Source organism: Populus trichocarpa, chromosome 8, assembly GCF_000002775.5.
Source record: "Populus trichocarpa isolate Nisqually-1 chromosome 8, P.trichocarpa_v4.1, whole genome shotgun sequence".
NCBI lineage: Eukaryota > Viridiplantae > Streptophyta > Magnoliopsida > Malpighiales > Salicaceae > Populus > Populus trichocarpa.
In genome coordinates, this window is record NC_037292.2 from 13,617,868 (window position 1) to 13,643,366 (window position 25,499).

The 25,499-nt window shown below is 32.4% G+C and overlaps 3 protein-coding genes across 6 annotated transcripts; all 3 read left to right on the top strand.

Moving 5' to 3' along the window:
• Positions 1-614: 614 nt before the first annotated feature.
• LOC7473243 (uncharacterized) lies at positions 615-5,911 on the top strand. Its single transcript, XM_006379962.3, has 7 exons — positions 615-998; positions 1,291-1,430; positions 1,542-1,591; positions 1,683-2,263; positions 3,361-3,441; positions 4,053-4,115; positions 5,623-5,911. Exons 1-7 carry the CDS (start codon positions 945-947, stop codon positions 5,677-5,679), a joined length of 1,026 nt encoding a protein of 341 aa, XP_006380024.3. The 5' UTR covers positions 615-944; the 3' UTR covers positions 5,680-5,911.
• Positions 5,912-12,011: 6,100 nt separating this feature from the next.
• On the top strand, positions 12,012-13,421 carry LOC7473244 (zinc finger protein 5). The gene has a single exon (XM_024606850.2). The coding sequence runs from the start codon at positions 12,295-12,297 to the stop codon at positions 13,051-13,053; it is 759 nt and encodes a 252-aa protein (XP_024462618.2). The 5' UTR covers positions 12,012-12,294; the 3' UTR covers positions 13,054-13,421.
• A 2,023-nt stretch (positions 13,422-15,444) lies between these two features.
• Positions 15,445-24,930, top strand: LOC7473245 (chaperone protein dnaJ 16). 4 transcript variants are annotated; one of them, XM_052455220.1, is made up of 12 exons: positions 15,445-15,844; positions 16,404-16,527; positions 16,741-16,823; positions 16,952-17,063; positions 17,145-17,249; positions 20,016-20,066; positions 20,475-20,564; positions 20,669-20,777; positions 20,878-21,026; positions 21,106-21,159; positions 21,255-21,478; positions 24,849-24,930. In XM_052455220.1, the coding sequence occupies exons 1-11, from the start codon at positions 15,714-15,716 to the stop codon at positions 21,471-21,473; spliced, it is 1,227 nt and encodes a 408-aa protein (XP_052311180.1). In that variant the 5' UTR covers positions 15,445-15,713; the 3' UTR covers positions 21,474-21,478; positions 24,849-24,930. The 4 variants fall into 4 exon arrangements, with proteins under 4 accessions (XP_052311180.1, XP_002311794.2, XP_024463122.2 ...); XM_002311758.4 differs by lacking the exon at positions 24,849-24,930 and having other exon boundaries at positions 15,446-15,844; positions 21,255-21,902; XM_024607354.2 differs by lacking the exon at positions 24,849-24,930 and having other exon boundaries at positions 15,696-15,844; positions 15,952-16,527; positions 21,255-21,902.
• The last annotated feature ends 569 nt before the right edge of the window (positions 24,931-25,499 follow it).

The window sequence follows — 25,499 nt, forward strand, 5'->3', positions numbered from 1 at the left end:
GTTGATTCATTGAATCATTTAAGTTAGACCTTATTAACTTCCAAATCGATTCAAAAGAAAATACAACTAGGCTAGGTTCTAAATTATGGCGGGATTAATAACTATGGTTTTGAGGTGTAGGATTAGTGATGACACCATAGGCAAATAACATGCATGTTTTAGAGTGTGATTGAAGTTGCTTTTTAAAGTGTTTTTTCTTAGAAATCCATCAAACTAAAAAATTTTATTTATTTTTAAAATTTATTTTTAATATCAACACATCAAAATATTTAAAAAACATAAAAAAATTAATTTAAAACTAAAAAAAATTATTTTTTAAAAAAATATATCCCAACAGCAATCTCAAACAATGCATGAATCAGAACAAGGCATGTGAGATTTTTAGCAAAAGTTTTATTGAGTTTTATTAGTTTTGCATGTATTGCAATTAAATCCTTAAAATGTCACAATGTTACAATTAAATCCTTATATTTTCAACTCCATTCATTAACAATTAATTATCCATGCATCAAACAATAGTTTGGGCATTGATGTGCTAGTCATTTAACAGTAAGGGAACTATTTAATAATATCTAATAGTAGAAGGACTAATATTATAATTATTAATAGTAAGATATTACTGAAAAGTGAAAACACAAATAGGTTCCTCCTCCTCTTACATTTTTGTTCAATAAAGGAAGAAAATGAAATTGATAAAATACTAGTACTGGTTGCGAGGTAGGCGTCTCCGCTTCTTTCCTCTCCTATCCCTCTCAAGAACGTCTTCCAAAATTTCTGAGACAAGCCAATCTTTCTGCTGCCAATGTTGAGATTAGGGTTTTGATGTTAGTCATGTTAAACAATGGTTGTGTAATCATATTTATACCATCCGTCCATACATACCAGTTGAGTATTCATATAATTTGAATTTGATTAGCTAGGGTTTTGTATTTGGGGATTTTGACATGTCAGAAACTTCCAAAGCTCGCGTCACTATTACACTTGGGCGCGGTGGTCAGGTATTTTTCTTTTTCTTTTTCTTTTTCTTCAGTCTGAAAATTAGGGTTTTTTCCTTTCCTTTTCTTTTTATATTAAAAAATGAAGTCATGATTTGTTTTAATGGAAGGCTTTATTGTTGCTTGGAGAGGAATTTGATTTTTATTGTTTGTGTAGTATTGGAGAAAAATTGTAGAAATAGAAATTATTTTTTTTTAAAAAAGAAAAATACTGGTAATAATGCTTCCATGATAAGAAGATACCTTGCGGGTATTGTATAATTGATTTGACTCATAGGTGTGAGTAACCTTACAGGTGGTGAAGAGAGCTGCAACGGTATCGGATGATTATTCTAATTCTCAGCAAGGTGCTGGGAGTAAGCGGTCTGTTATGGAAAGATTAGGAAGTAATTCAGACATTTTGTCATTGCATGGAAACCAACTTAGCAACAAACGGTGTGTTTGGTGTTTGTCTTTTGTTTTTCTGCGGTTTGATGTTATTGGAACAGTATTATACTTCGCAATTCTTAGGTGGAGGATGTTGTGATTTTTTTTTCCTTGGTGCAGGCAAAGAGGGGACAACAGGTTGACAAGTATAGGTGCTAATGGTGTGGAAGGTACTAGTAGCCTTATTCTACTGCATTGAATATTTTTGTACATGTTTCCTGATAACTGACGGACCTTTGTGTGTGATTTTGAATAACAAAGATGCTCGCATTGGTAAAGATGACCTACGTTACAAACTCATGCAAAAAAATGTATTTAGTAGAACTCAAAGTGACGATGACCAGAAAACCATGGACCTTCGTGAAAAGCTTTCTAGGACAGTCCGGTCTTCAGGCCCTCTGCTCAGTAATCTTGATGCACGGCACCGCCTGCCTGACCCAAAGGACACTAGCATCTTAGGGAGAATTCCTCCCACAAGAAGTGCAGATGTTTTACACCACATGGATTCTTCCAGAAATTCCTTTTCTCCTTGGACTTTGGATCATATAAGACGAAGATCTCCAGATAGAGTTATGAGTTCTTCCGGGGGTTTATCGCCACCCAGAAACATGGATAATCTACAGCGAAGGCCTTTGAACAGGACATATGATGCTGTTAGAACAGTTCCATATATGAATAAAGATGTTCTTGATACACCGAGGTCAGTGAGTAGCTCCACTACTTTCATTACAAAATCTGCCATGCTGCCTCTATCGCCATCACCAACAGTGCCTGCAAAGTCTGTGGTACCGCTCATGGGCCATCTTCCTCCAAGTGGCATTGTGCAGAAGAGTTCATATGTGGTACTAGTTTGTTGTCTTCTGATTTTACTAGCACCTGCATTGCACACTCAAAGCACATGATGCAGCTGGCTATTTTGACTGATTTGTTGCATATTGTATAACCTATCTTGACTTGCTTTATACTAGTTGTGGTTGCGTGCAATATTAGCTTACAGAAAAGGGAAGATTTGTGTTCCTATGCTTACACTGAAATATTTAGCTAGTTTAGCTGTGCTAGCTTTAACCATTTCATCCCTGCCATGACTAATTCATGTGCTGGTGAATTTTCTGTATTGGATATGGTCTGGCAGTTTAATTCTTATGCTTGCGAATAATGAATGTGAGGGGGAGCTGTGCATATACCTATATGTTGAAAAATTTTCCAGCATATCTACCTGACAAAAGGAAGAAAAGACAATGTAAAATTGCAAACGCAAATATAAGAGGAAATGGAAAGATTAAGGGAAAATTCTGGTTGGGATCAGTGAGCTAGGCCAGCTATATAACATGACATTATTTGGATCCTTATGACCAGGCACAAGAGACTTTTGCTGAACCAGGAAATCTTGATAGCTAATTTGATTGGCCTATTCAGAGTCTAAAGACTGGTTGAATTGAAATTGTGGAGGACAGGTGGCCTAAGCCAATAGCACGGCTCCACTTTTGCTGAAAATTTAGTTCTCAGTCAGATTTCCAGATGTAATTCTGGCTTGCTATTGATTCTGAAAGTGGGACTAGTTAGAGAATAGTTGCTTTATTTTTCTCTGATTTTCTGTCCTGAAATAGTTGTCTAGTTAGAGAATAGTTGCTTTATTTTTCTACAATACCCTCATTTTGAATAATAATTACTCAATAATAACTCTTAAAAAGGTGTGTGAAAACATAGAGTTGCTCTACATGTATTGAGTTATGTTAAAATGCGTGTAAAGTTAAACAGGACACTCTTGTAGGATCAGAGGGGGTGATAGTTTCCTTTGTGTTCAAGTGAGCCGAGTGCAAGTCATTCGTAACTTATGGAGCTAACTGACTCTTTAAGGACAACCCAAATTTTCTTAATATATCCCCTTTCACTCTTAAAACATCTATTAACTTCTTATCTATTTCTGGTTTCTATGTAGGCAGAAGAACAACAAACTGTTGAAGGCTTACTGCATTCATTGGGATTAGGGAAATACGTTGTTCTTTTCAAGGCTGAGGAAGTATGTCAAATATTCCTTGTTTTAATAAAAATTGCTTAGAATATAGATTCTGTCTACTTATGTGTCTTATAAATGCACTTTATTTTATGTATAACATGAAGGTTAATAGATGTGTGCAATTTGACTGCTATGGGGCTTCATGCCATGGAGCAAGGACAAAAAAATAAGTGGAACTACATTGCAATTGTATTATTTTTTTTGTTAGGATTGTCATCTACATGTCATGTTATTTTGTTTCACACCTGCATGACATGTCTATACCTAAGAAATTTCTGGGTGACATGTAATTATACATGTTTGTATTCTTGTATGGTCAGATCTATGTTTTGAGAAGCCAGAGATTATTGTTGCTGTTGTGACAGTTATGAATTGGGTTTTTTAGGGTCTGTATGTGCTGGTGAGGGCTTCTTTAGTTTGTGTATTCAAGCAAAACAGAAAGTTTACTGATTGGCTGTTTGCGTGCTTTTCTCTTGTGAACTTTGTGATTGCTACTCGCAATTTCTGAAGTTTTTACGGTCTGTTTGAAGCAACTAGGAAAAGAACATATCACATACTGAAACTTTTATTTTTCCTAGTCACCTGATTTAAGATTTGTTTAATCTATTAAACAGATAGATATGACTGCATTGAAGCAGATGGGGGAAAGGGACCTTAAAGAGCTGGGGATACCTATGGTAATTTTCCTTTATCTGTCTGCTATCTTTGCTGTTAGTTTGCAACGCATATGATTTCCAATTCTGTTTCATGCTCATGTATTCTGCATCTCAAGAATTTTTCTTTCTTATGATATTTAAAATGGTGATGCAAATTTTTTTGAAGCATGCATGATTAATCTATTATTTGTTTGGATGAATTGCTTTATTGTACAAACTCAGTGGTATCTATATATCCCTCCACTGAAGAGGTTTCAAGTTCGAGCCTCTCCTTTGTAAATAAAAAAGAAAAGAAAACAAAAGCCCTTTTTTATGATATCTTATCTTAGCAGTCTTGTACACTCGTCGTCATCATTGTCGTTATCACTACTAGTGATGGTTTTTCAATTTAATGTAAGTTTGTCGTGTTGGTCATTCTGATGCGGCACAGCTTAGAGGCTGTTTAGGGCTATGAACAGTGTCATGAGCAGTATTTTAGGAAATGTTAGGCTGAATATTGATGGGTAATTGATGTAGGGTTGATTAGGTATATGTGAGAGGATATTGATGTGAGTTTTCCACTGGAATAGTAGAAAATATTAGTCACGCTAATAGGGTTTCTAGGAAGGATAGAAAAAACCTAAGCCTTCATACCTAGGATTCTTAGAAGTCGCATCTAAGGTAGATTGAATCACAATCAAAGGCAAGTTGTTGGAATTTTATTAATCAACTTCCATTAAATATTGAATGACCATATATTTTATAAAGAGATGCTAGTGCTCCTAGTCCAACAAGGACTCATTTTCCTATATAAAAATCTATTTAGAATAGGAAAAACCTAACAAAGCTACTTTCTTTTGAAGTAACAGAATACTAAATAGAAAATAACCTAGACTAGGATAATTTTCCAGCAAATTTTCCAATTACAAAAATACCCTTTGTCTACTGAAAGAGATAAATTTTGCTTGTTTTGCTCTCTGCATCACATTCAGAGATGAAGAGAGTTTTTGCACTTCAAAAACTAATAATGGGAGAGGGCTTGGTGGATTTCTCGTCTTTTGAATAAATATTGTTGGTCTAAAGTGAACAATATTTATGTCAAAAAAATTTGGAAAATATTTTGCAAAATGAGGTTTGTAGATTCATGGTACCTTGAAGTACCAAGTTGTGTTCCACATAATGAATGATCATTGTTCCATTCGTTTAGAAAAACATCAGATGTACTTCCTTTTGCTTATCAAAACAAAAGCCTAACCAGGGTTGACTCGGCCCAAGGCTCAAGTCACGGTTGATCTGCCTGCGGGTCAACACAAGTAATGTTTTTTAAGAAAAATCCTTAAAAGACATTGTTTTGTAAAAAAAAACCTGTTCGATGTAAAACTTTAGATAGGCCAGACTCTGGGTTGGCGGGTCACCGGGTTGACCAGTAGCAAGTCTTATAACTATGCTTGGGATGTCCATACTCATAAGTCATAATTATTCTTAAATTTGCACGTCAGTGATCATTAACACTAATGTTGGTTTCTTTTTAACGTTTTCTGAAATGCAGGGGCCAAGAAAGAAGATTCTTCTTGCACTCCTACCTCGTTCTAAAAGGCAACCTTGACAGTTGCACCTTAAAATTCTAGTTATGCTGGGATTATTTAGGTTGTAATCTAAAATGAGAAGCTCTTGTAGAACAATCTTTTTGTGGAGTGTTATCCTGCGCGTTTCTCCTCATTTTAGGCTAGGAATGACCCGTGAATTGATTGTCAAATATTTGCTTCCAAGATATAACTCCATTGGTTAGTTTTTATTTATTATTATTTATATATATAGAGGAGAATTTTGAGATGCAATTTTTATTTCCCATAAACATGGTTCTTAATTTTCATGTAGTTCTATTTTAATGTAATGGGGATGCACTCTTAGTTGGCTATTGTCTAGAACTAACTTGCTTGGATATGTATGAATGCTATATGGATTGTGTCAGATAATTAGGCATGCGCTTTATAAGCGGGACGGCTTTTCCGTGGTCAAGAGGAGACTTTGGTGTTTTTCGAGTTTGACTCGAACTTCTGTTTGCCAGCAATCACGCCCGTGGGCACCACTCGCCACTCGGTGAGAACTTTCCACGCCCGTTGTTTACTTGTTGCAAAATGCTCCAAATAATAATTAAATACCCCGTTCTTAGCCCATCTGTGTGATGCATCTTCAAAACTGAGATGATCATGGGAGAACCAAGGCAGCAACCCATAGGTTTAAGGGATAAGAGTATAAAGAGTGGATTGTAGTCGAAATCGATTCCTTTTATATTTCATGCCATGGATTTTTCCTGGATTATGACTTGACTAGGGATTCAAGCAGGACCCTCAAGGTTGCCATATATAGGACAGCAGGAGCCAGTTATAAAAATAGGCTTCCCATCGGGTTAGGTGAGTTAATTTCATCTGGTTAGGTGAGTTAATTTAAATTATATCGAATTAATTTAAAATAATATTAATTTAATTTTTTTAAAATAAAATAAAATGATGTTCTTTAAATAAAAATAAAAAAATTAAATTGAGTTTCTTCCCTGATATGATTGTGTTGTTGACTAATTGGGTTTATCGAGTTTTTATTGGGTTTATCAAGTTTGACTAGGTTGTTTTTTTCCTGGTTTGACATGAAACTTAAGCCAGGCTGCATTCTAAGTTGATGAGTCACCAGGTTTATTCACTTAGGCTATGGAACTAGACGAGAGGGCTTGACCTTTCAAACCTAAACATACCTGGATTGGATTATTTTAGATCAAGCATGCGGGTCCATTATTTTTTTACTTTTGTAATTTTGATTTTTCTAGATTTATTTTTCATTAATATCCTCCCTTGTTTGGTTTAATTTTTTATATAACTAATTGTTTAACTTTACGTTTTATTCTTTAATTAGTGTTACTAATTTTTTATATATAATTTACCTGTTCATTATTTATAAATTCATTATATTAAGGCAAGAGACGAGTGGCGAAGGTGCCCCCAAGTTTTAAGAGTTTCCAAAATGAATTAATTCTTTATCCCTTCTTGTTACTAAGAAGTTTTTAGATAGATTTAATATACCACATCTTCTCTAGACTAAGCAAGTAAACACAAGATATACAAATAAAATATAGAGATCTCTGCCAAATGATATATGCATTCCATGTGATTTCACGAATGTATTTTGTGTTTAATAGTTTAGTTTACGAGTGATGTGATACACTAAAAGCCTGTTTATTTTTGTGTTTTAAAAATATTTTTGAAATTTTATTATTATTTTCTTTGCTTGAAATTAATATGTTTTTGGTATTTTCAAATTGTTATGATATGATGATATCAAAAATAAAAATAAAAATTATTTTGATGTATTTCTAAATAAAAAAACATTTTAAAAAACAACCACTACCATAATATCAAATATTCTATAAACCTATCTACTAATTTCTCCTTATTTGCAAAACAACTAGAAAGATAATAAGTCATCGCCATTTCTCCTCCCTTTCCTTCGCTTTACCCAATCCATACTATATTTTTTAACGAGCATAACCTTAGGAAATGCCCCCCAAAAATCTATACGTTCTAACCCTCCCTTTGTCAAGTCCTGGTCATACTGACTCGAAGATTAGAACGTCCATGTTGGTTTAGTGCTCTTTTGATTCAAGATTTTCATCTATCTAGCTCTTTAAAGAATGTTTGTTCTTTTTGTGGTAACATGTTGCGTCCTTCCTGCAGGAAGATTTGGTGTCAGATTGAGAAATTACAGAGCAAAAAATCACAGATTTCATGCTCGACTCTTCATTAATGCCTTGGACAGTTTAGGCCGATTGATTAATCGAAAAAAGAGGGGGAAAAAAAAGACTGGAATTGGAGTCATATTGTTTCTGTGGTTTGACATTCCTGCTGGTGTAAAATGAGTTTGAGGCCATACAGCAGCGGGTTGTAAGTATTGCTTGGGGGCACCATGTGATTGAGTGTGTATAGATAGCATTTTAGTAGTTCTCGTGTTGCAGTTTGAAAAGAAAAGTGTCTCCAATGAGCGTGGCGTGATGACAAAGGGTTTGAGATTTGCATAGCAGGTCTCGAGTTCGAGTCAGGACGTGCACCTCTTGTAAGAGCCTGGAACAGCCGGGGTTTTACTCGCTCACCTGAGCCCACAAAATGCGCTTTTCGGGGTTGGGATTTCCTCGAATCCAAAAAAAAAAAAGTTTGAAAAGAAAATTAAAAAAAAAACTATAGATTATACTTCTTTTTTTCCTAACTATGATTTCAAGATAGTTTTTTTGAAATTTATGTAAATTAATGATACATGTCATATATCACACAACACCATACCTCAACACAACACATAAACAAATAAAATAGTCTAGATATCTTTGTGTTTCAAAAGTATTTTTTTTAAATAAATTTTTATTTTATTTTAAATAAATTTTTTATGTTTTCATATTGTTTTGGTGTGCTTTGGTGTGCTGGTATTAAAAATAAATTTTAAAAAATAAAAAATATATTTTCTTTAAGAAATTTAATATTTTTTTAAGAAACTAGATGGATTGCTTAATAAATGAATTCTTTTTCTAAATAACACGTAAATATCATTAAAAAAAACCATAAGTAAAAAGAAAACAATAATCAAAACATCATATAGTTATTTTTGGTGAATAGAACTACTAAATAATTTAATTAGGATACATTCAAGCCGAGAGCTAATATACTTAAGATAAAATAACTGAGTTTAGTTCATTTTAAAATATTTAGAATTATTAACTCGGTAGATATTAGTTATGTATAAAACAAAAAATTAAGATTGAAGCTGGTTAATTTTGAAATGTTTAAGGTTATTTTTGTATTTTAAATAAAATAAGTAATTTTTTTATTTTTTTTAAATCAAAACAACGTTGTTTTAGTAAAAAAATAAAAATCAACGGGTTGCAACCAGGTTTTTTACCAAGTCTTGCCGGGTCAACTGAGTCACACCAGGTTTTTCTTTTCTCTATTTTTTCTTCAACCCGGCCCCGGATCGGTCGGGTCCCGGATCGACTCGCCAGATTGAGTTTCCAAACTATGCTTTATTAACATGCATTTGTAAAAATCATCTTTCACTCTAAAAAATTAAACAACTAATTCTTACCAAATTTTTGTCATCCTTTACAGGCCCAAACATGCTCTTATCTGTTTTAGAGTACGGTAACCTTTATTTTTTAAAATTATATTTGTTTTTAAAAAAATATTAAATTAATTTTTTTTTAAATTTTTTTTAATAATTTTAATATGTTAGTATTAAAAATAAAAACATTTAACAGTCTCTTCAATCTTCAATGAATATATATATATATATATATATATATATATATATATATATATATATATATATATGAAATAACAATTCAGTGGGATTAATTCCATTAAAGCTTGTGATGTAAATGGTATAATTGTAATCATCCATTACATTATAATTTTTAAAATTACATAATCAAATATAAAGATATAATAGATTATTATAATATATGATCAACTACATTTAATCGTGAATGTTTTACAGAATCTTGTAAAGATTTGGAGAGAAAAAAAATATGCGAAAAGGAATTATAAGTGTAATGCGTTCCTTTTAGATTGATCAGATCTTGAATTATTCTCCATTTTTGTGTCTGGTCAATCTTGGCATTCTACGTGGTTTCATTACCACTTTGGATGAAATCTTTTGATTCCCAAAAGAAGTAAAATTAGATTGGATATCGGTGAGTTGTGGCTGGGAAAATCTTTTAAAGTGGTGTTTGAAAGTTTGATAATGGTTATATTTTAAAAAAAAATTATGCTCGGAAATATATTAAAAAAATATATATTTTTATATTTAAAAAAAAAATTTGACATTAGTATATCAAAACGATCCGAAAACATGAAAAAAAATTAATTTGAAGTAAAGAAAAATTAAAATAAAATTCAATTTTTTTTTAAAATACTTTTGAAACGTAAAACAAACGGAGTTTTAAACCTTGTTTGTGGGTTACCGTGCAACTCGCTTTTTATCAAAAAAATTTAAAAAAATTGCTTCAAATTAATGTTTTAGTATTTTTGGATCGTTTGAACTTGCTGATGTCAAAAATAAATTTTTAAAAATTAAAAAAATATATTATTATAATATATTTTTAAATAAAAAATACTTTAAAAAATAACTTATACTACATTTTCAAGAAAAAAACCACTAATCATGCATCAATCCAGGGATCGATATTGAAAGAAAAAAAAGAGCTAAAATCAAGCAACCAACCCACCCACCCACCCACCTACCTAGCCACCATTAGCCAATCTTCCTTCTCGTGGCCTCATTTTATCTACATGTAGGATGTTGAGACTTGAGATGCTTGATGACAGCATGCCGACTTGGAATTCTTCTCCCGAGGCAGGAAAGTAATCTGAACAGACTGGAAAAGGGGGTGGAGATTGTGAACATGGGAGATCGATTGGTGGAAGAAGTCCTCCAATGGAAGATCTGGGCAGAGACAATGGACACAACAACACAATCTAGCAGTTTCAAACATGTCCCAAAAGCTACAAAAGTGGGTTCGAACAACTGTCCAACACAAATGTGTTGACTAAGTAGAAAAAAACATTAATTAATGACTTGATTCACCTGAAAACATATGCTTAATTTGGGGGCATATAATATAAGGTTTGCTTGCTCTTAGGAAGATTTGCTAAGATCTCATGGAAGACCAATATTATTAGCATATATTGCTTACATCATTGACCACTTCTTACATTCCTTTGTTCTGCAACCGACTGCTCTCCCTCGTCACTATTCTAAAAGCATCTGCAAGACATGCTCAAGATTAACATATTAATTAAAGCGTTGTTTTTTCTAAAAAACAACTTGTGTGGGTGGAAAAATAGTTAGAAAGAAGCTTCGTTTGGTGCTATGAAATCCCATTTCTACAGACCTCAACATTTTTTAAACGCCATGTTGATGGGATTCGACACCCACAGCTATTAATAATACTTAGAGCTATATATATATATATATATATATATATATATATATATATATATGTTGATTAATATAAGCTAAGCTTCGGTAGAGGACACTGCATGAATCCACTGGCTCATTAGTTGTTAAGTATAATAGTTACAGATGTAAAATCCAACCCGACCATATGGGTTGACCACAAAAACCTAGGATCTGAAACGTGATTCGAGTTAAATTGCTAGTTGAGACTCGATCAAGATTTTGATTCAATAAAATTTGTTCGATCTAGCTAAGGTTTTTATGATTGAGTGGTTCGTTCAAACTCAACCGAGTTAACTATATGCTAAAAAAAATTCTTATTTCAATGTCCAAAGACTAAATATGTTTATTCAACCGAATTCTACTACTTAAAAGTGAAGAAATTTATGTGTATTTTTTTTTAATTATAGATCTGTTGTTATTTTAATATTTAAAATTTGACACTTTAAATTTGATTTTTGTTTGAAATATTTGAATTGTTTTGTTAAATCAACCTCTTAAGTATTTAAAATGTTATTTATTTAATTAAAAAATGTATTGAATTTAAAGTTGGAAGTTGTGTTGATTTTGTGATATGTTTAAAGTTAACATAATAAATTATTTTTACTATATTATTAATCTAGTGATTCAATAACTCCAACTTTTTTTTAAGTCAATACTCGAATTAAATTTTACAGATATAATAATAATAATAATAATAATAAATCAAGTTAGTGACGCTTCCTACCAGGTGATTACATTCTCGTATCTTTCTTTGACTTTTGTAAATATAATAAATAATAACTTATAATCAATGAAGGAATATAAGTTTTAAATGTCCAAGTGGGGTTACAATTATATGTTATTCTCTATTTAAAACTGTTTCCAGACCATGAAATTCCTCGTTGAAGCACACTGAATCCTCTTTGATAAAGAAAGTATGAAGTGTATCTGTTATAAAATGCAAAAATATACTTTATTCAAAATCAATATATATTGCATGAGCTAGAAGGCTTCTCTAATCTGACTTTTCTTTCTGCATCTGTTTTTTAATTGCATGTTTATGGCAGTCGTGGTTATTATAAAACTAATCCTGACTCATGAGATGCAACCCATCGTTGGAAACCGTAGGGTAGAGTTTGCTGCTATGCAAGGAAGAGAAGCCTGAGAACTCTATACCGGTCGGTGCATCGGTTCCCAGAATCCATTCCTCTTTGTTTCCTTTTCTTTTCTCTTTTACAATCCAAGGGAGATGGAAAAGGAAGCATCTAACACCCTTTCTTCCATACTGGATGGAGATCAAAATGGTTATTCTGCCGAGTCCTGTACAGTCGAGAGGAAGCTCAGATTATTTGGATTCGAGCTGAATCCATATAAGCATAACGAGAGTAGCATGAAAGGGTCTACCGAAGGAGATCACGAGAGTGTGAATTCGTCAAATACTGCGTCATCTGAAAGGGCAAAACCTGTCAAGGAGAAAAGCTCAAGTGCTGGGCCTGGTGATAAGAAGTTCGGGTGCCAGTATTGTTTCAAGGAGTTTGCAAATTCACAGGCATTGGGGGGCCACCAAAATGCCCATAAGAAAGAAAGAATGAAGAAGAGATTATTGCAGTTTCAAGCTAGGAAGGCGAGCCTCGGCGGTTACCTTCAACCTTACCAAGATAACCTCAGCAACAATTATCAATACGGCTCAACTTGTACTCCATGGTTCTTCGATCCCTCCTGCTCTACTACTCCCGAGTTCACGCTCCATGATCAGGAGTCTCAGATTAGTTTCAATCCATACCAAGAATATTCCCATCTGAATGATTCTCAGATTTCAAAGTGGGATGCCGTTCCAGCTGACCAGGTTCCTTTCCAGCAACACACTCGTAACAACTTCACTTTCAGTCATGCTGATCAGAGATCCAGAGATAAGCCTTCTCCTTCGCTTGCTTCCAAGAAGGCCTGTCGTAAATCTTTGGATCTTCAGTTAGGCCTCAGTACTGGCAATAGCCCTTTGCCTTCTTGAACTCTCGATCAATGAGAGAAAAAAACCATCATAGGCGTGTGACTTAGAAGATAGCTCATGCATCTACAACTCAGTTTCACCAGACGATGAAATAGCCTTCGATCACACGATGTATTTGTATTCTGGAAAATGGTGAAGAATAGCTCCTAGATTAACTGTATAGTGAAACATTTTCAGGTTGGAAGGGTTTTTGAGGATAGTAAAAGCTTCTCAGAATTTGGTCCGGCCAGGCGCCATTATTTCACTCATGTGTTTTGACTGATCAGAAATTCTCAGTTCAACAGTATCTGCACTTGCATGTATACGTATCCACGGTGATGTAAATGTGACATCTTTACACAATACAAGTCCCTCGTGAGTTTAAATTTTATTTGTTTTTTATATTTGTTTTTTATTCTAAAACACTAATATATAATTATAAGAAAAAAGGAATATAAAGAAGAATAATGCAAAGTAAATTAAGTCACACAAAAAAAATATTTTTTGATTTTTTTATACACTAATTAAATGGAAAGGAATGGAAAGAAGAGTAATGCAAAGTAAATTAAGACATTTTCCTTTATTTGAATATTATAATTATGGATAGAAAAAAAGTAGAGGGAGGGAAAAGAGGAGAAAAATACAGAGTTTTTTTTTTTTTTTTATCTTTTCTATATTTATTTTTTTCACAAAATACACAAAAAAATATCTTTTTGTATTTGTCTTTTTAATTTATTCTAAATCATTAATCAAACAAAAAGGAATAAAAAAGAGAGTAATATAAAGTAAATTAAGTCACTTTTCTTTATTTGAATATTATAATTACAGATAGAAAATAAAGTAAAGGAAGGGAAAAAAAAAGGAGAAAACACAAAAAAATTATATTTTTTATATTTGTCTTTTTTATAATGAAACACTAATTAAATGGAAATAAATAGATTTTTTTACAGTAATGCAAAGTGAATTATGTCACTTTCCTTTATTTGGATTCTATAGTTACATATAGAGAAGAAAGTAAGGGAAAGGAAAAGATGTGAAAATACACCAATTTTTTTTAATATTTTATCCTAAAACGCTAATTAAATGGAAATGAATAATAAATAAAAAAGAGCAATGCAAACTACATTAAGCCACTTTTCTTTATTTGAATATCATAATAATTTTCTATATTTATCATCTTTATTCGAAACACTAATTAAACATGTTGTTTGTTTTTTTTTTTTTATCAACATACATAAATAAAATAAAACTTCATCTTTTATTTCTCTTAAATAAAACAAATAAAATGATTTCCCTTCCTTTCCTTCTTCGCTTTTCCTCATTTTAATTTATCTTTTATTCTCTAATATATTTTTTTAGTTGTTATAGAACTGTGCAAACTCCAGTAGTTTCCTCTTAAAATCCAAAACAGCTCTCATCTTAATTCCTCTAATGGTAATTTAATAAATAAATTAGCCTTTGAGCTTTCACTATGATCATCAAGCATCAACTCTCATCTTAATTCCTTTAATGGAATTAATTCTTGAATCTAATTATAATATTTAATTTAAATTCAATTCAATTTGTTTATATGTTTAGAAGAAATATTTTTTATGTTATTCTCGTTATCTTCATTTTATTTCTTCAAAGTTTTTTTAAAAAATTGGTAAATAAATATTTTAAAAAAATTAGTTTTAACATTAAATTATTTCTATTTAAAATTGTAAATCAGAAGGGTTGATTTATAATTTATTTTTATATAATTTTTAGAAATTAAATTAAATTTGAAACTCGATTCTTAATACTCAAAATAATTTTAAATATAAGATTTTATTAAAATCTTTTAATTGAATTTGATTTAGAGAGTTTCAAATATGTTATTAGAATATTAAGTTGTTTAGTTTATTTTGTTATTAGTCATTAAACATATTAAATTGTTTGATAATGGACTATTGTTCTATATTGTTAGTGATATTAATTAAATTAAAATTATCATAAAATATATAACTTCAATCACATATTTAAAAAAAATAAAAAATGAATTTTTCTTTGAAAAACACATAAATATAATAAAAAACATAAATAAAAAAGAAATAATACCCAGAACATTTTTAATTAAGATTCACAGAGCTAATATGCTTGAAACAAAATAATTGGGGTTAGTTAATTTTAAAATATTTAAAGTTATTAACTATAAATTAAATATTAGTTAATTAATATGAATAAAATAAAAATTATTTAAATTCAGTTAATTTTAAAATATTTAAGGTTATTTTTTATTTTTAAAATAAAACAAGCAGCATTTCTTCTAAAAAAAAAGTCATTTCCCATACTTTTTTAATTGAAAATTAATATATATTTAAACTACTTTTATAAAAATCATTTTCCACTCTCAAACAACTGATTTTTAAGATTCTAACTAAATAATTTTTTGATGCTTTATTTTAAAACAGTAGAAGCTAGAAAAACAGGGGACTGACTTATGCTCGTTTGTCTCTATCGCTATCTCTCGCCAAGCTACAACTCAGGAGAGGTCCCAATCCATGGATTCTTTCTCTCTCTAGGGTTTCCTTACACGCTTAACTTTCTCTACCCAACACAAGTCGAGAGAGCATGTAGAAAAGCATCTAGCTGTTACTTTGGTTGCTGTAGTGATTTTTTAGGGTTTGTTGGTTATTGTTGCATATAAATAGAATAGCGTAATGCCGTCTCATCTATCGAAGCAGGATGCAACAGCAGGGCCGGTGCGGCGGGACCCGTATGAAGTCCTTGCCATCTCCAGGAACTCCACTGACCAGGAAATTAAGTCCGCCTACCGTAAAATGGCTCTCAAGTATGTTTATTATTATTATTATTTTAGATGCGATGGAAATGCATTTATTTTTATTTATTTATGGCGATTTTGAGAGCTTTTGTTACTGAATCTGATTTCATCCTCAGAGTGTGTCAGCCGTAAGAGGAGTGGAGTGAAACAGAGCATGATTCTGTTTTGAGTGAGAATGGGAAGAGTTACAAAAGATTTCGAGTTTGTTTCCTAATTTAATCTCTGTGAGATGGTTTAATATTTGCATTACTACCATCAGTAAAGGATCTGGGATTTGGGTTGAGGTTGAGGTTTTACAAGATGAAAATTTATTGTTTAAGCAAAATATAGAGGTAAGTGAAGGACTTTTTGCGACACTATTGGGTTTATGGTGATTCCAAAGAGACCAGCGAGCAAGCGGGTAGTGGAATTTATCACTTGTTTGGAAAGCAAGGTTTGATTTGGCAGACTCGGAATAGTTAGGTAGCATCATGGGTTGGCTTTGGTTAAAATACCCTCTACTTTTTTTCTCTTTGTTTCTTCCATTGCTGATAAAGGTGTGGAAATTCTCTTTCACATGCTATTTCAGGTACCATCCTGACAAAAATTCAAATGACCCTGAAGCAGCTGATATGTTTAAAGAGGTTACATTTTCATATAATATATTGTCTGATCCAGACAAGCGGCGCCAATATGATTCAGCTGGTTTTGAGGTGAGAAGTCTTGGTGGCAGATAAAACACAAATCAAATTCAAATGTTAACATAGATTATCTTCTTTCTTCTGGCTTAATGCGGTCATTCTGCAGTTTCTGGGCTATCTGGATACCAGCCACTTCAATTTCTGTTAGAATTATAATCATTTAGTTTTATACATTTTTTATATGATGATGTAATATGAAGCATGATCTTGTTGTTCTATGATCAGGCTGTTGAATTGGAAAGTCAAGAACTTGAACTAGATCTTTCAAGCTTGGGAGCTGTAAATACTATGTTTGCGGCACTCTTTAGGCAAGTTTATAATGAATTCATGTAACGTTAATATATATATTTTTTAATTTCTGGAATAATTCTCATGAATCGTGATGATGGTGATGGTTTTGTATTGATTTCTAATTTTAGTGTTTCTTGCATGATAGTAAACTTGGAGTACCGATTAAGACCACTGTATCAGCAACTGTCTTGGAGGAGGCGCTTAATGGTGTTGTTGATATTCATCCACTTCCACTTGGGTTGCCTATTTGTCGGAAGGTGAGGTATTCTTTTCTGGTTTATGTGTCAATTTTAGCGATTGTACTAGGTCTCATTGTAAAATTCTACATTTTTTAACAGGTTGAAAAGCAATGTGCCCACTTCTATTCTGTCACGATAACAGAAGAGGAGGCAAGGGATGGATTTGTCTGCCGAGTCCAATCATCTGACAAAAGCAAGTTCAAGGTTTGAATTATCATAAACATTTGGCACAAATCCTTTGTTATTTAAGTTGGATATGTACGGTGTATTTTTCTCACAATTTTTCCATGCCAAACTGTATTCTTCCGGAGCCTACTTTTAACATCTTTGTGTGAGGGAATGAGGTTAAGGTTCGTGCTAGAAGGGAACATAGTGCTAGCATCTTTGTGTGAGAGAATGAAGTTAAAGTTTGTGCGAGAAAGGAACATATTGCTAGCATTAAACTTGGCAATCATTAAACATGTTTTATGTCGCCCTTTTAAGTTTGCATGAGAACTTTTGAATGGAATCGAGGAGTAATTATCATCTTCCATTAGCAAGATACAGGGAAGAACTTCTGATGAAAGGCGTGCCTCTTGTTACCGTCAGTCTTTTTTTAGAGAGCAAAAATGAGATTGTTGGCAAAATCACTCCCCTACTTATTTCCTTTAGAAAAATAGTGTTTTTTTAGTTAAAACAATGCTTTCTTCAAACACTGACTCATTGTGGAACACTTTGTAGTGGCCCAAAAGCTGCCATGCAGCCACTGCACATCAATACCAAACAAGAGTTAAGAAAGAGACTTTTCAAAGAAATGGTGTGAAAGTTACAGATTATGGTGTTGCAAAGCTGCCTGAAAAGGTCAAAAGAGCATGCTGAATGTTTGTTTTAGATTGGAGTTCCGGAAATGCCATTTGTGATTGAATGTTCCTTAGCAGGGATGCTCATGTTTTTGACCTGAAGCAAGTAAAGGAAGTTGGTTCAAGGATTGTGTGCTCTTGATTCAGGTTTTTGGTGCATTTAAGTTTGTATAGTAATTGGTCAGTTGTGAATTGCATCGTATAATGGCACATATTATAATTTTCTAGGGAAAAGTGTAAAAAAATCACATGGTTGGCCCATTTCAAGTTATTGAGTTTCAATTTTTTGAACTTCATTCACTTGTGGTTTCCTTTTTTGCATTTGCCTTTTTCCGTTGGTTAAGTGCGCTAAAACCAGTCCTCCAACTTTTTTATTTTTCTCTAATTGCTATAATTTTATCAATTGATCAAATTTATGCTATCAACTCAAACTCGAATATGTATCAATGCTCGCGTGGTTTTCTCAGTTATGTACGTATTCTATGCCATGGACGGTTTTCTTTGTATTATAAAAAGCAGTGTATTTCTTGTTTTTATGAATATATTTCACTTTTTTTGTTGTGCAGTTAGGTAACTGGATTATAAAATGTATAGATATTGATTGATTTCATGTACGAAAAGTGTCAGTGGTGAACTGAACATTCATTTGTTTGTAAAAAGGATTGGTATGTAGTTTAAAATAGTTAAAAGTTGGAGGATTTAAATTTAGCGACTTAAATGACAAAAAAAGACATGCTAACAGAGCACCACAAGTCACTGAAGTGCCAAAAACGTGGTCACCAAAGTGCAGATGTGCGAATCCACAGAGTACTCTTTTCATTTTCCCAAATTTTCTTTGAAGCAGACAGGCACATTGCATATGTAACACTGTGGGGAGAGGTATATTTTTGGTAGATTGGTACACTGTAGTTTTTGATGAATAATAGACAACATTTCTACTCAAAGTCCAGCTTTTTATTTCTTCCTCACTGTTAGTGGAACTTTTCATGGTTTGGAAGCACAGTTAAAAAATCTGTTAAGGCTTTAACTTTAGTTGATTGTGAATTTATTGATATGTGGGAGGTGCATGATTTATTTTTCCTATAGGAAAATGGGTGTGATTTAATATTTCCTATAGGAAAATAACGATTAATTGCCATATTATTGGATTCTTGACTGCTCAGTCTTTTTGGGCATTATGATTCTCTTCAAGAGTGGAGCTTTCTGATCGCCTTTGTGGGTGCTGAATAAATACTGAAATGGAGATGACAACCCCACTGGTGGAGAGTCTTGTTAATTTTCATTTTTTATAAGAAATGGAAGAAGATATTTGGTTCCTAATTTGATGCTGAGAGTTTCCTGTAAACATTTTTCTTTTACCTGTATGGCTTTGCATTTTCCTTGATCATTTGATTTTCTTTACCTCTGTTTGAAACGTTCTGTTGTTTTTGCATTTGTTTTTCTTTACTCCTTTCTTTAGTGACAGAGAATCACAGGGACTTTCACTTTTGAGACACCACTGAATTTAGAATTTGTTGGTTTCATTTTGGGGCGTGGAAATCTGCTCCTTGATACTCTACTTGATAAATGGAGGGAAGGGGGTGGGGGTGGGTTGTCTCAATCTAAAAAATACAAAATAAGTAGATGAAACTAAATGGAAAACACAACTCACTAGAATAACTAGATGCATAAAAAAAAATCTTCAATCATCTCCATCAGTTTTATTTTAAGGAGAAAATAAGACGTCCTGGCCTTTAAGGGATACAGATTATACACCAAATGGTTCAATGTTGCCTTTAATTGCTTGGGCTTTCTATGGTTCTGCGTTGCAGGAGCAGATTTATGGGTTTATACAGTTTATGTAACTTGAAACTGTTTCTCATGGGAATTATGTTAAAAAAAACCTTGAGGGGGAAAACACCGACTTATATGTTTGAATGAAATTATAACCAGTCCATAAATTTCTCATACCTTCCTAATTGCTGTTTCCCAACAATCTTCAGATGTCCACATATTTTTTATTCCATTTGTAACAGTTTATCTCAAGTAGTGAGTTCTCAAGGGATATCAAGTATTCAATTTTCTCTTACTATAACTTCGTTATGCATGAAAAATGATCATTAGGCTGACTGATTGGTTATCATTTGTACAGTTGTTGTATTTTGATCAGGAAGAAAGTGGTGGATTAAGCCTTGCTCTACAGGTATGAGGCACTTTCCCCTGTTTTTTTTCTTCTTTTCATGTTGATCTTGTAAAAATCATATCCAACAGTTTCTATATTCTTGCTTTGATTCTAGTCCTGGATGGATCTTAAAGAACATCATGATTTTATTTATTATATCACGACCAGCAGACTGGATATTTTCCCACGAGATTTTAGACCTCTCTCAAGTGAAGTATAGATGACTAGATCCCTAATTAAGATGGACACTACTTGGTCAAAACAGGAGCTACTACTAAGGAAGTTATCTGTGGAATTCATCTGCCTTCACATGTTCCTTGCATGTTTGACAAATTTCTAGCTCAATAGAATCTAATTTACTATTATTCAGTAAACACATTTAATTTCATTACTTTTAACCCATTTTTACTTGTTCACATTTTGGCGTAGGAGGACAGTGCTAAAACAGGAAAGGTTACATCTGCTGGAATGTACTTTCTTTGTTTTCCTGTATACCGGCTGGATCACACTGTCAACTCTGTAAGCTGTGATTTAAGAGATCATTGTCAAGTGTCAGCCTTGATATTTGTCTTTTATTTGGCTCATTCTTCTTCATTTTGGTTTTGGAATTGTTGTGGTTTCAGATTGCAGCTGCAAAAGATGCTGATGCTGCCTTCTTCAAAATACTGGATGGGTTTCAGCCATATGAAATAACTGAACTGAAGGCTGGCACCCATGTTTTTGCTGTCTATGGTCAGTTCTACAATTTTCTTGTTTATGGCACCATGCTTCTTTGATTAAACATGTTTGAATGGGCTGACAGCATCCTTCTGGTTCTGGCCTTTTCTTCCAGGTGACAATTTTTTTAAAAGCGCAAGTTACTCAATAGAAGCTCTCTGTGCTGCACCTTTTATGGAAGAGAAGGCAAATCTTAGAGCTGTAGAAGCAGAGATTCTTGCAAAGAGGGCAGAAATATCTAAGTTTGAGACTGAATATAGAGAGGTCTGCACTTAACTTCAGCAGTCTATACTTGTATACGCTTGCTCTCTTTTTTACTGATTTTTGTGTGGTCTTTTGACAGGTATTGGCACAATTTACCGAGATGAGCAGTAGATATGCACAAGAGATGCAAGCAGTGAGTTTGTCAAAATTTGTTGCTGATATCTCTGAGGATGAGGTGTGAATAAATTGATGGTTTCTGACATTACACTATTGATAATGGTTTTGCAGATTGATGAGTTCCTTAGACAAAGGAATGAAATTCATGCCTCCTACACCACTGCTCCGCCAATGAAGCGGAGTTCAAATAAACGGAGGAATAAGGGTTCCATCAGGGAGACCAAAGAAGATGCACAAGTAAGAGATAAGAAACCTTCTACAAGGGATAGACCTAAGAAGAAGAAATGGTTCAACATCCACTTAAAAGTTGACAAAAGAAAGCCTTGCTAATTATGGTAAGATCAGCATTTGCTTTTTCTTGTTGCATATTGTGTCCTTGCCTTTCACATTAGTCTAATTGTACTACTACTGCGAATGCTGAATGCTGAATCCTAAATCCTAGCTGTACATGAGAAGCTGAATCTGATGTGCTTGTGTTTGTGAATTAACCGTCTGCACTCGTTAATTTGCTCATGTTCTGGCACTAGTGCAAGCAAAGTAAGAGTTTAAGCAATTTCTCGACCATGTGTCAAAGTGAAATGCAGATGGTTGTTTTGCTTTGCTGCAATGTTCTGGCAGGTTGTCAAAGAAAGAAAACATCTCATTGATATTGTCAAATTCCATGTTTCAGTCATTTGGTCATTCTACTGTTCTTTCCCGCAGATTGTAAGAACGCATTCCTGTAAATTGCATCATTTATTCATAAGATCCTTTCATCAACTTGTGGCAGCGCTTCTGTTTTTAAAATGGAAGAACACTACCACTTTATGGACTTTGTACTGCACAAGTGGGAACAATAATTTCCCCCCCTTTTCTGTTTTTCCTTCGTCAAAATCTGTTGTTGCTAATAGTGCAATCATAGGCAGTGGCAACTACTTTTTTTGAATACTAGGTTGATTGTGAGTGTAGCATATTGCTGGGATAGATAGGGAAAATATTGAAGAAACAGAAATATAAAAATATTGTTTTTAACAGTTTTGGAATGAATTTGTCTTTCCAAAATAAAAATATAGAGAGATATGCCTTCTTCTTTGTTTTAATTGCGTTACCGTTTTCTACATCTTAAAACGGTAACTAAACCCTAGAATTAATGTTAAAGCAAGAGAAACGAGATCTGAAGGTTCAGACCCATTTCATAGAACTCCTGATTGTGATTCTAGTTCAAGAAGTTCTCTCCCCGATGTATCCACAATGTCAAAACACTTATTTTTTTCTCCAGATTGCCCTATAATTACCTATAATTAAGTAAATAAATAATAAAAATCCAGGTTGCCCTTTCCTCCTCTAGCGACAGTGATGATCAAGGACTTGCATGCCGTGGTGGTTTTCAATGATGAATAGCAAATAAAAAAAAAAGCTTAATACAAATATTAGAAATTGGAAGAAATCGCCTGAAAAAAGCAAAACAAGGGCAGATGCTCCTGTGTTTTATATTCCTAATTTCAGCACAATCATTTAAATTTTATTTTAATCAAACTCTATGTAAAATCGTTCAAATTTTAAATAGAAAAAAGCTTAATTAAACAAACAAATAAATCTATTTCTTTGTGAATAATTTAAAATGATTTCTACATGCATAAAATGTATTAAATGATTTATAAATAAATATGGAGCATATGTCATATAGAAGATTTTATATTAAATATTGGTCGTATTTTGGAAAATATATCAGTTTCCATAACCATACGTATTTTTGAGCTAAGCTTCGTACGTTAAACTAAGGCCAATTTTCACGTCTAGTCAAACATAGAATATCAACGTTTTACTTCTAATCATTTGATTCAAAATTTAAATTCTAATAAATAAATAAAAAACACAGCACATTCTCACAGCCCTTAGGGCAATCCTGCAAAAATGAATGGAGCTTGAATAAGACGTAAATGGTGGTGGGCATGATAAAATATTTTTGAGCCATGTGATACACGGAAAAATTGCTTAAGATCGTAAACGTTTTTCCCAATTGTATAGATCCATCGATGTTTCTTTTTTTTATTAAATTTAAAATGTATGTATATGATTTTTGATATATAACATAAATGTTATAAAAAAATTATTCTATTTTTTTTTACATGATGTTAACGTGGTATGTAAATATATTTTTTATATCTTTAATTCATTTTTATTTATATAGAGAAATCAATGTTATAAATAAACAAGAGGAGAGCACCTTATGATAAATATTTTCCACAGCACATATATATTATATTCCTTGTAAATTAATTTAATAAAAATAAACCAAAAGCATGGACACCTAGCACTGTTTCATCAATGCCTAGCAAAGGCAAACGAAAATTAAACTTGGGGCCAATTGGGTGGTCTGTGCTGGTATTTTGCTTCTTTTCATTGCCATGTCCTTAATCATTCTTTCTTTTTTTTTTTTTTTTTGTCTACACCCCGGTATCTACAAGTTCATTAGACCCTAACTAATCCAGTTGAGCCGGGACGGCCCACTAAAAAATAAAGCTCTTCCAATAATAATATACGTCATTTATAAGACTCGAACTCAAAACCTTGTTTAAGAGAAACAAGCATCGAACCACTTGAACCAATTATCATTGGTCCATGTCCTTAATCCATATTATGAAATATGTGCTAGAATAGAAAATATTATATTATTAATGTATTGACTTATCATGTGTAGTATGCTACATCATAATATTGTATTATTAATGTCATAAATCTTATTTCAACTACCTTCAATTTTATCATTTGATATCTATTTGTTTTTAAAGAGTAGTTGCTTTTAGTTGTTATAAAAGCAATATTTGATTGATTAATATCTATATTTTATTTTAGAGAGAAAGTGTTTGTGATTTTAAAAGAAAATTGTTTTATTTTTTAAATAAAATAAGGGTAACTCGTGATTTTGACCAAAACCACTAGTTCTTGTTGTGGGGACAATTATTTTTCTATTTAAAATAACAACTTTTTCATAAATTATTTTAATAAATTACACGCATATATTATATATGCTAGTGTTTATGTGACTCAATTTTATTTTATTTTCTATATTAGTAAATATATTAAATATTTTAATTAAGATCGTGTGTCAGTGTGTGTGTGTATTTACACTATAAATCTTTAATTTTTAATTTTTATTGTTTGAACTCAAGACTAACCTTAACAAATACACACACACAATATATAAATTAAAAGGTTATAAATTATTTAATATGAATGAAATAGATTTATTAAAATATTTTAATATATTGCCGTCCTTGTTTATGATCATTTTATATCTCATCAAAACCACAACAATAAAATTTACTCAAACACTATTTAAATATTTTGAATATTTGTAAACTTAGCATATTAATCAATTATCAAACACTATTTTTCACCATTACACGACATAACACACCACAGCAGTTAAAGCACATCAAATACAACAATTCCAAACAAACCCTACATTATTAACCCTAATATAATTTTCTGTCTCTCTCTCTCTCTCAATAGGAATTGGCCGGGTGGCAGCACAAGAGTAATTAAAGTAGATGGCAAGATGCATGCCTGCGCCCACGGTGCACATGCTACAATGCTCCTCGGAGCTGCAAGGATCCTGAAACAATTGCAAGGCACCTTGCGGGTAAAATGTGATTTTGTGGTAACTTGTTGATTTATATTAATATTACTAACAACCACGAAATTTAAGAAATATAAATGCAGGGAACTGTCGTGCTTATCCTTCAGCCTGCTGAAGAACAATGCCAAGGTGCAAAATGTTATTATTATCATTCGATTCTATAATGATTCTATAATGCAGAATAAACATGTTTATAATAAAATCGTAAAGCTTAATGACAAGGAAACAATACCTCTACCTATTGATGATCCTCATGTTTTTTTTATGCTCTCTCTAGTATATATTTGGCACTTCCAAACCCTATTTACTCTATTTAGATATAGTTTAAATATCGAAGGGAATTGAGTTAGTGAATATGAGGATCAAATAATGGTATTTATAGCTAAAGCTTTCATCAAGCTTTAATGACTACATGTCCCACGTATTTAGTATATCATGGGTAGTTACAATTTTAGAGTGGATCACTTTAAGAGCTTATAAATATAAAAGGACAGTTGGAAAGTCGTTCTTATGAACGATATGAGAAACAGTCAACATTCTAGCACTTGGTCCACATTTCTAATCTAATATTTCATCTTAAACCCATCGATAATCTGTTTTAGTAATAAATACATGAATCATAGTGATAGATCCTCTAATTGATGAGTATTATCTTCCATATATTACTATGTATTTATTTCTTTAAACATTATAATTTATGTGGCAACAAGTTCTTAATTAATAAACCATATGTT

Coding starts and splice junctions, on each gene's coding strand:
- LOC7473243 (XM_006379962.3), top strand. CDS start 945: ATGTCAGAAACTTCCAAAGCTCGCGTCACTATTACACTTGGGCGCGGT. Junction 999..1,290: donor CACTTGGGCGCGGTGGTCAG/GTATTTTTCTTT, acceptor GTAACCTTACAG/GTGGTGAAGAGAGCTGCAAC. Junction 3,442..4,052: donor TTCTTTTCAAGGCTGAGGAA/GTATGTCAAATA, acceptor TCTATTAAACAG/ATAGATATGACTGCATTGAA.
- LOC7473245 (XM_052455220.1), top strand. CDS start 15,714: ATGCCGTCTCATCTATCGAAGCAGGATGCAACAGCAGGGCCGGTGCGG. Junction 16,528..16,740: donor ATGATTCAGCTGGTTTTGAG/GTGAGAAGTCTT, acceptor TTCTATGATCAG/GCTGTTGAATTGGAAAGTCA. Junction 21,027..21,105: donor TTGAGACTGAATATAGAGAG/GTCTGCACTTAA, acceptor GTCTTTTGACAG/GTATTGGCACAATTTACCGA.
- LOC7473244 (XM_024606850.2), top strand. CDS start 12,295: ATGGAAAAGGAAGCATCTAACACCCTTTCTTCCATACTGGATGGAGAT.